Genomic DNA, 10110 nt, shown 5'->3' with positions numbered 1-10110 from the left:
TTTTTTTTTTTTTTGGTACCAGGGATCGAACTTGGGCCCTTGCAACTTGCAAGGCAGGCAGAGGAACCACTGAACTAAACCCCTGCCCTCACTGCTCATTTCAATGGGATTCCCTGAGGGCAGGGACCATGTGGGCCCCTATGGCACAGATCTCAACACACAAAACACAGCTACCAGATGGAATTAGGGATGTTACAAACCTGACACACAAACAAATTAAATCTCAGGGTTTGTCAGTCTGTGTATTAATCAGTCCTAAAACCCACTTCCACCTTTCTCTAACAACATGGGTTTTTTGGTGGTTTTTTGAGAAAGGGTCCTGCCATGTAGTCCAGGCTGGCCTCGAGCTCACTATGTAACCCAGGCTGGCCTTCATCCTCCTGCCTCAGCCTCCTGGGTCACAGGTGTGCCCACCACACCCAGCTAACATGGAATTGACTTAAAATAGAGGGAATGGCAGAGAAACCAGATAAGGACCTTATTAATTTCAAGAACCTAAAATACCAGATACTTACAGCACTGTCAAATTCAATGCTTGTAATTCCAGCATTACTGCCAGACAGGGCCCCCTTGAACTCACACTTGTCTGTATAAAAAGAAAAGATTGAAGAAAGGCAGGATGTTAAGTCAGTCAGAGTCTCAATGGGCAATGAAACACAACAAAAGACAATTACTTTGTCCCAATAGCGCACCTTTATAGATTCAAACTGCAGGACAGAATACGAAAGACAAAATATACTGTTAATCTTTAACAACAATGATGCAGACCATGGCATTTTGTATGTGTTCTTTTTTTTTTTTTTAGACAGGGTCTCACTATGTAGTTGAGACTGACCTGGAACTCACTATGTAGCCCAGGCTGGTCTTGAACTCACAGCGATCCTCCTGCCTCAGCCTCCCGAGTGCTGGGATTACAGTTGTGCACCACTATGCGGGGCCATATGTATTCTTGGGATGCTGCTGTGTAGAGCAGGCCGGCCTCAAACTCACAGTGATCCTCTTGCCTGAACTTCCTGAGTGCCAGGATTATAGGTGTGTGCTACCAGGCCTGTCTGGCCTGTGCCTGTTCTTGCACAAGCAGTACTGTATTCCCAGTACTTGGGAGGCTGAGACAGGAGGATAATTATGAGTTCAAGGCGAGCCTGAGCTTTACAGAGTTTAAGGCCGGCCTGAATTACACAGTGGGACCCTGTCTCAAAAAATCATCAAACAAACAAAAGCAACAATAACAATAAAAACAACAAAAAGAGGAAAGTGTAGGACTTAATAAACACGCCAATCAAACTAAACTCAGTTTACTTAGTTCCGCTATTTCTTAGTCACTTTTATTTTATTTTTTTTTAAAAACAAAGTTTTTTAGGATCTGATGTTTAGGGCCACTCTCACCTCAGCACTCGGACTCCCTGTCTCCGCAGCCCTTGGCCGGCCCCATGGCCCCATCCATCCTTGGCATCAGCACTGGCAGGGCCTTGGGCTCGAACCTCTGGCCAGGGAAGCCGGGGTGACTCATGGTCAGTAGACTCTGACTCAGGATGTTCAGGCCAGCCGGGCCACATCCACACAGCCTGCCCCAGAACTGTGTCTACCCACTCTTTCTACCTCACAACCATCCGTCTTTGTGCCAACTATCACTTTGTACAAACTGACTACTATATTTCAGAATCCAAGATGTGATTTCTAAGACGTGAACAGAAATTTTAAAAAATTAGATTTACTTCCCTTCTAAAACTGATGTTGCTTTGCAAGATGTTCTGGTAAGAATGAGAAAAATCACCTAAGACTTCCTAACCTAAATACCAGTGCTTTTGGTCACTACCTGGAAAATCAGAGCTCACATCCACTCAGACGTAAAAAGAAACCAAAATGCTAGTAATGCTTGGTCAGGTGACTCCTTACATAAAAGGCTGTTCTAAGATAAATAATTCGAAGAGCGCCTAAAAGCAAGGTCAGCCAGCTGCCACCAGCACAGTTCCCTCCCGCAGATGCTAATGGGCTCTCACCTCCAAATACTTCCCACAGCTTGACCCTCCGGTCCATGCCACCTGTGGCCAGCAGTCGGGAGCCTGGACTGAACTGCACAGCATTGACTTCCCCGTCGTGCGCATCCTGGAAGGCAAGCGCAGTTTTAGCATCCAAGACACCTGAACGCTCACCTCCAAATGAAGCATTCATCCTGAAACAGTAGCTGGTCCAACCGTGGGCTCCTAGCCCGGGGCCTCCTATGATTCTAGCATCAACTTATTCCTACAGTTACAGAACAACTCGGGGTAGACTATCTGCCTAAAATTTGGTAAGAATGACATCTCAATAATCTTATTAGCTTAAAAATGGGCCTGGGGGCTGGGGATTTAGCTCAGTGGCTCTGCCTCCTGCCTCGTAAGTGCAAGGACCAGAGTTCGATCCCTGGTACAAAAAAACAAAACAAACAAACAAAAAAAAATGGGCCTACGGCCAGGTGTGGTAGCTCATGCCTGTAATCCCAGCACTGGGGAGGCTGAGGCAGGATTGCTGAGGGTTTGAGGCCAGTCTGGGCTACACAGTGAGACTGAGACCCTGTCTCAAAAAAACAAAAACAAATACAAATAACAGGGCCTACAATTAAAAAGCCCCCTTGGTTCCAGATTCTTAGATTTCCCTCTACCACTAACTTCATTAGTTAATACTAGGCACAATGTATCTGAACAATGAGTAGCGCATGGCCTCTCATGATAGAGCTCTTCTGATCACCCCTAATATACGTAGACACCCGTCAGTGTTCCAGCGGGTCCCTGAAGTTCTTTCTGGGAATACCACTACCATGTGCCAGTGCTGTGACCTTTGCCACGTTCTCCGCTCCTTCCAGCCTCAGCTCGTTCATCTAGAAAAGCAGTTTAGGCCATCAATACAAGTATCAGCTGTTATTCCGAAGCATTTAAAAGGCTTCCCAGGAAGTCTCTGGGCCTCAATATAAACATGGAAACACTTGAACTAAAGAGATGGCATACTGGCTGAAAAAAACTAGGGGGAAAAATCACCTCATTCTAGGAGGAGAGGAAGGATGACGAAGGCCTCCCTGTAACTCACTGACACTGGGAAGTAGGTACGGGAGTGTTTCCGGGTAAAGGACACTGCTGTCCTGCTGGGATTCGTCCCAGAAGACAGATGCGAACACGGAGTGTCTCTACTGCCTGGGAAACGAGCAGCACTTTGGTGATGTCATTTTCTCCTTTTCCTCACTACTGAGAATCTGAGACTATCCCCTCCACGTAACCTGCCCTTTTTAAGAAAAAGGCCTTCCCCATGGAGGTCTCAGATTGAAAACTTGAGATCATGCCCCGCCACGCCCTGCCGCCACTCATCAAGCTCCTGAGTAAGCGCTCATGTTGGACCTGGGTCGGCTGTGAACTGTTCACTCTCACAAACACACACCAACGGGGTCCCTGAGTATCAGCTGCTCCACTGTCCCAGCACACGACTGCACTGTGCCAGGAAACACGGGGGCTGCTGGGAGCCGAGGGCAAGGAAGGGACTGTGACATTTGGTGCATCAGACCTTTTACCAATCATCATGAACCTCGGGGAGGGCCGGGCCCATTATGGAATCAGAGGAGCAGGGTGGGCTGCAGAGAGCCCTGCACCCCCCATCCAACTCCTCCTCCAACATGGGACAGGGCAGCTCAGGCCGGGCCTGCTTGCTTCCTCACTCCTGGAAAGTGCCCACTGTCTAACTGCCACCCCATCTTTATGGCGAGTCTTCCCATCCTCAGAGAGCAGCCTCTGTAGCTGCCCCCCACCCCGCCTAGCAATGACCAGGCGACTTTGAGCCCTTGTGGTCCCCCCTTCCCCTCCCTGTGCTTGACAGCCTCGAGCCTGGTATGAGGACACCCCCACCCCACCCCCGCCGGGTCACTTTCTGCTTGGTTATGCAGGTGGGGACACGGATTATGCTAGCATCACAACCCGGCTCTGAACTCCAAGCAGCACATCTGGCGCCACAGTGGCCTCTGCCCAGAACTGTGTCCTGTTTCCAGATGCAGGCTCTGAATAGTGAAATCACAACAGACAGGAGTTTCATTTACGCAACCAACAGCTGCCCGGCTGGACTTCCTGACCAGACCACCTGCTGGAGCCTTCCTCTCCCTGGAGTTCACTGGATTTGTTGTCCCTTGACCCGTTCCTCACACTACACATTCCGCATCTCTCGGCCAGTCCTGGTGTGGAGGATGGCAGCTATACATTCTGTGCTCTGACACTGCGAATACACGGCCCCTCCCAGGTGACAGGGCCAGCTGGTGTAAGTGAGCATGGAAGGCTTGGCGGCAGCCCGGGACAGCGGGGAGGAGGCATACTCACAAAGACACACAGGGCAGCGGTCGGTACCCTCACGTCTTTACCAGGACCAGGATGAGCGTCCACAGTTGCATCCTGGGAGACTGGGAAGGAAGAGACAGAGCGTCTCCTAAGGAACAACACAAAGGCAAGAGTGAGACAGGACGGCAGAGGACCATGTTCACCAAGCTGCCAGGCCTTGGAGACCAACCTGCCTCAGTACACTGCGTCCTCCGCCCACAGCCTTTCCCTTCCACATCCTTCACACCACAGAAGGATCCACCAAGTCAGAGGAACCCTCACTCAGACGACAAGAAAGGAAGCTAGCGTAAGCTTTACTTGCCTGCTTGCGGACCCATAGGTTCCAAGTCAACGCAGAAAAGCAATCCTAAGCAACAATTGCTCAACCTGTCAGTCAACTGCTAGGGGACTTTGTCTGCTTACAGTACAAGCTTGGCAGCTGCCCCTGGAGGTGTGTGACACTATTCTAAGGCGACGTTTACACCTCGTTACTCACCCTCAGTACACAGGTGGCCAAGGCAGAGCTGCACGCATGCCAAAAGAGACAGTGCAGATAGGAGCACACGACCCGACCGGATGGGGAGTGCAGCCTGGCCAGCTGCGGGGTGACCCGCACTCACTCCGAGGAGCATGCAAAGCACCCTGGTTAGCATGTGGACATCTGACGATTGCGGGCGGGCGGTGCAATCAGCGTGATTATCAATGACTCACATTCGCATGCTGGGCTAAGAGGGGGGGCACTGTCACCTGGCAGCATCGGAAGAGTGATGTCCCAAAAGGGGAGAGTCGGACAGACTAAAGGGAAAGGCCAGAGATCAGCACGCAGCAGGACTGAGAGAAAGGAAGCTGAGAAAGGAAGAAGCTAAACGAAAAGCCAAAATTAAGGCATCTGTATTCCCTGCATCACTGAAATTTGGGTGCACATTTAAAAAATAACTACCCACATACATATGCTTAAGTATATTTATGCACATTTAAAAAAGGAAAGGTCTTCTAACCTACCCAAAGATATTAGTGATAGAATCCAGAAGGCCTCCAGCAGGCTGCGAGAGTCGCTTACTAAAGAGGAGGGGAGGATAGGTTTAAACCTCAGAAACATTTTGTCCAAATAATCATCAAAACAGTCGATATGTTTCTCATTTAGCCCCGAAATCCCAGCTGAGACTCAACACAGTGTCTGAACCAGGAAATAATGGGAAAGGCAAAAGGGAAATCCAGGGCCGGGGATGTAGCTCAGTGGCGCCATGCCTGAGTTCAATCCCCAGTACTGAGAGGAAAAAAAAGAAAGAAAAAAAGAACGGAAATCCAGCCTAGAAGTTTTAAAAGAAAGCAGCTTTCTTAGCACGAAATTAATTCCCCCAGAAACAAAGCCTTGAATAGGAATCTGTCTAACGGACCTAACATGTTCTGGGTGTTCATAACTGATCCCCACTCTCTCAGTCCTGCTCTAGCAACACACAACTGAACTGGGCCCTGTCCTCCAGGAAGCCTCCCTTGGTTTGGAAGCCAGAGACCGTAGGCGCTGCTCCCCTCCCATTCTCCCTGGTGGAGCAGGTGAGGTGGATGGGCCGGTGTCCTGGGAAGAGGCCACAGGGGTTGCGGGGTCTGGGTGCACCCGGCTACGCCCCATCCTGTCAGAGCTCCCTGCCCAGCCCACCCGGCTACTCACGAAGCCGCTCTGCTGATGCCTCGCACCGGAGAGGTCTCCTCGGTGTGATCTGAGGGCTCATCCACAATGACCTCAATGTCGTCATCCCTGGAAAGAAGGGCAAGAGGTGTTGTCACGGTGCAAAATGGGATCTTTGCTGCTGAAGCAGTTCTGCAAGGCCAAGGCCGCTCTCTTGTCCGACAACCTGAAACGTGGCTAAGGCAGCGACAGCAAAGGGTTCCCTGGAGAAAAGGGAAGAGCCGCCACTTTGGAGAAGCATGAAAAGAAACTGAATCTGTTTGAACCCAGGTGCTGAAAACAAGTGTCCAGAGTGAAACATGCACACTACAGTATTTGTTTTGAGACTGGGTCTTGCTATGTAGTCCAGGCTGGCCTTGAACTCATGGCAATCCTCCTGCTTCAGCCTCCCAAGTGCCGGGATTCCAGCATATGCTTTTGACTCTGGGCATCTCACACTTATGTTATAGCTCCATGCTGCCGATATGTGGAGAGGCTGTTGAACTGAGTGCACAGTCCACTCACAGGAACACACTCCCTCTGCTGGTGTTCATCCTACCGGATGCGAAACACCTCCAGAATTCCCTGTCTTCCATTTTCTGTGGAGGAAGCTGTGTTTTCCTGACGAAAGGGGAAGGCAAGTAATTATTTTGGTCTTAATGACTTCCCACTAAAATGCAATCTTCATAGAGAAGTAAAAAATCAAGTGCAATAGCCCAAGACTCCTTCATCTGCTGTTTGAATTTTAACCTCTCAAAAGCAAGACTTTTCCTTTGCTATGATTAATTATGAAGATTATGTGAATATATACTTAAGAACTTGTTACCGAGCAAGTTAAACCATGTCAAAGTAAATTGGTTTTCCTTTATTTATCTTAGGATTACATATCAACGTCCCACATTCTTGGCCAGGACGTAGAAGAAAATAAACAAGGAGATCCAGGCGGTACCCGACCTTGGCTGCTCTTCGCACACGTAAGGCTGTGGGAGTCACCTGTGCTCTTGGGAGGACAACACAGACAGCGCTGTCTAACATATTCACGACAGGGCCACAACCCAGCTGTCTCACTGTTGGGTGACCCTGGACCACAGGGGTGGTACACACATGACTGCACCACCAGGAAGTACAAGGGGCCCAATGGGACAGCCATGCAGGCACCTCCAGTGGCTCAAGCCAGTGGGAATGTGGTATTTTACGGCCCCAGAAGACCTGGAACTGCACAGGAACCGTGGCTCCCAAAAAATGACTTGAACTCACTATGAAAATCCTCCAAAAACATGAATGTATTCTCAGACCCGGAAATTCCACTCTCTGACAAGCAGATTAAAAAATCCTCTACAGCCAGACACCCAAGTTTGCATCCCAGTGCAGGTCATTCCCGTGTTATTCTGGACAGGACGCTAGGCCCATTTCATGCCTCACCTGGTCATCTGGTTAAACTGGAACAGGCAAATGACACTCTTGTAGGCAGGAGTGTTTTTTGGTTGGTAGCACTGGAGACCGAACCCAGGGCCTCACACCTGCTAGGCAGGTGCTCTACCACTAAGCTACATACCCAGCTCCCCACTTCCATTCCTTAAAAGTTTACCGTGAGTCAGGAGCATGGTTTATGCTTGTTCCCAGCACTCAGGAGGTCGAGGTACAACTGCTATGAGATCCAGGTCAGCATGGACTATGGAGTATGTACAAGGCCAGCCTGAACTACAAAGTGAAACCCTGTCTCAAAAACTGAAAAAATTTCTTTTGAAGCAGGGTCTAAGTTGTCCAGGTTACAAACTTTCAATCCTTCTGCCTCTGCCTCTTGAGGACCTAGCACTGTAGGCATGTACCACCCCCCCACCCAGTGTAAGCTGTTTTTTGAAAAGAACCAATTCTCATTGCCAGGTCCACTATTTATCTACTGTGCAGCTTTAGGAAAACATCCTGAGCTGGCAAGAGACACACATATCCTACACATCTAGAGCAAAGGTTCAGCGAGACAACCTCTTTTGTATAGCAACTGACTCCTAACTGAATTTAACCACTCCTCTCCACTTGTCAGGAAGCAACCTACATTTTCATTGCAAAACATAATTTGGAAACTATCTTCCAAAACACATTTCAACAGAAATCTATCCCGAACTAGAGCAAAAGGCATTTTGTTATTAAAATATCCACCACTCTCAAAACACAGCTCCAAACCCAGCAAAAATCTCCTTGGAGGCAGATTAGGAAAAGCAGCACACTACACTCAATTTCTTTTGTTCCAAGGGATCTTATGTTTCTAAGACTTCAGTTACGTTTCAAAGATTTGGTAAAACTTGCACTTAAAAGTCATAGACCAAAAACCAAACAAGAGAACAAAGCTCAGGCCAGGTCACATCATGATAGGCCCAATTAAAGGCAGACGAGTGATCAAAGTGTCAAGGGGAAGCAGTGAGGCAATTTGTGTACAGGAAGCTGGATTCACATTCACTTCTGCCGAGGTGTGTAAACAGGAACAGGGCCTTGGTGAGGTAATTTGGCAACATGATCTAAGTGTTAACAGCAATTCATTATTTGGAAACTATCTTCCAAAACTCATTTCAGCAGACGATTTTTTGTATGAATCTATCCCAAGAAAGTAGACAGAAATATGATTGAAGACCATATTTAGTTTGTTATTTCTATGTGAGAAATTAGAAGACACCAAAACACCACAAAAATGATCAGACAGATGTGTCCTTTTCTGGGTGGTGGTAGAATTATGAATTGCTTTCTGCCTTTAACTTTTTAGGTCTCTTTCTAAAATCTGTAAAGTAGTTTTATAAAAATGAAAACATTATAAAACTACTTAAAATGAGGGGCTGGGGATTTAGCTCAGTGGTACCGCTGCCTGTCTCACAGGCACAAGAACCCAAGTTCGATCCCCAGTACCAAAAAAACAAACAAAAAAATTAAAAACGAGACGAAGCATTAAGAGCAGAGTTGGACCAAATGATTTCTACTTACTGCTCCACTGGCAGAGGCTCCTTCGCTGCTTCCGCCAGCTCTTTCTGTAGTCGTGCTTGGCGCCGCCTATGTAAAACAAAACAGCCCCTGGTTATGTATGCACGGGTTTTCACTCTCCATAATCCGCTCCCCTGGTTCTGCTGACCCTTGAGTATTCAATGCATCTAAAACAACAGCCACTCTAGGCAAACACCCAACGTCACCGACTCTAGCCAAGGGTGAGGCTCCCCATGGAAATGGTTTCAGAATAAAACCTGGAGGAGACTGTTATACATCAGAGAAAGCGATGAACTAGTAAGGCGAGGGGCTGGCCTGCCAGGACGCAGGGCCTCCAACCCCTTCCGATGAACTGCAGGGCTAGACCTGGCTGTGACTTGGCTCGCTGCAACAGTTATAACCATTCTAAAAGCCCAGTGATCTACGCAGGTGTCTGTAGGGCGCTGGCTCTGGGACAATCCTCTCCAGTGGACACCGGGGTCCTTGGAAACTCAAGTTCTATGTAAACCGGCGTAGTATCTGCGTGGACCTTGCACATAATCTTCCTGTGCATTTTAAATCATCTCCAGCTGACTTATGATAACCGGCACAAAGTGAAAGCTATGTAAGTCATTATTTTACTGCACTGTTTAGGAAATGAAGACAGGAATAAGATACTACATGCTCAGTACAAATCCCAAGCTTGTCCTGAATGGCTTCAACCAAGGCGGAGGAGCCTGTCAATTCCAAAGACTGACTGCACCATCGCTGAATGAGGTGTAATGAAGTTCCCTGTCCAAGCGGACACAGTTTTACTGTCATCACGGAAGTCGTGGCATTGGCGAATGTGGCCAGCAGGCTCATCCGGTCCTCCCCCTCCCAGTCACTTCTTCCACCTCCTGAACTCAGTTCTCTCCCCACCTCCCGGTGCTCATCCCCGACACCACCGCGCTCCACGTGAAGGCCTGTCTGGGGCACCAGCATCGCTTGTGAACACCAATCACCATGTCTTGGGAGTTCCGTGGAGCTGCTCACGGTGACAACTCTCAAGTGGGGAAAAGCCCTCCGCATGGCCTATCAGAATCTCGGGAAGAGATGAGGGTACCTTACTAAGGTGAAAATTAAATTAAATTTTCCAGGGAGGGAGGGGGGGGAGGGAGAGGGAGGGAG

At 48.7% G+C, this 10110-nt stretch overlaps 1 protein-coding gene and 1 non-coding gene across 4 annotated transcripts in view; both read right to left on the bottom strand.

Annotated features, from left to right (window-relative positions):
• The window catches only part of Atg16l1 (autophagy related 16 like 1), a 32982-nt gene that overhangs the window by 10647 nt on the left and 12225 nt on the right, over positions 1-10110 (bottom strand). The window contains exons 6-12 of one of the 3 annotated variants that reach the window (XM_010608739.3): positions 8965-9030; positions 5998-6084; positions 5331-5387; positions 5076-5123; positions 4332-4437; positions 2001-2106; positions 516-586 (exon numbers count right to left, since the gene is read on the bottom strand). In XM_010608739.3, coding sequence (XP_010607041.1) covers positions 516-586; positions 2001-2106; positions 4332-4437; positions 5076-5123; positions 5331-5387; positions 5998-6084; positions 8965-9030 — 541 coding nt within the window. The remainder of the gene's footprint in view (positions 1-515; positions 587-2000; positions 2107-4331; positions 4438-5075; positions 5124-5330; positions 5388-5997; positions 6085-8964; positions 9031-10110) is intronic. The other 2 variants (XM_010608740.3, XM_010608741.2) reach the window with 2 other exon arrangements.
• Positions 3285-3553, bottom strand: LOC117286459. Its single transcript, XR_004517627.1, has one exon.

Source organism: Fukomys damarensis, unplaced genomic scaffold (genome assembly GCF_012274545.1).
Source record: "Fukomys damarensis isolate Sample0158 unplaced genomic scaffold, DMR_v1.0_HiC HiC_scaffold_16, whole genome shotgun sequence".
In the NCBI taxonomy this organism is placed as follows: domain Eukaryota; kingdom Metazoa; phylum Chordata; class Mammalia; order Rodentia; family Bathyergidae; genus Fukomys; species Fukomys damarensis.
Note: the sequence above shows the minus strand (reverse complement) of the source record. Positions and strands in the feature narration are given on the sequence as shown.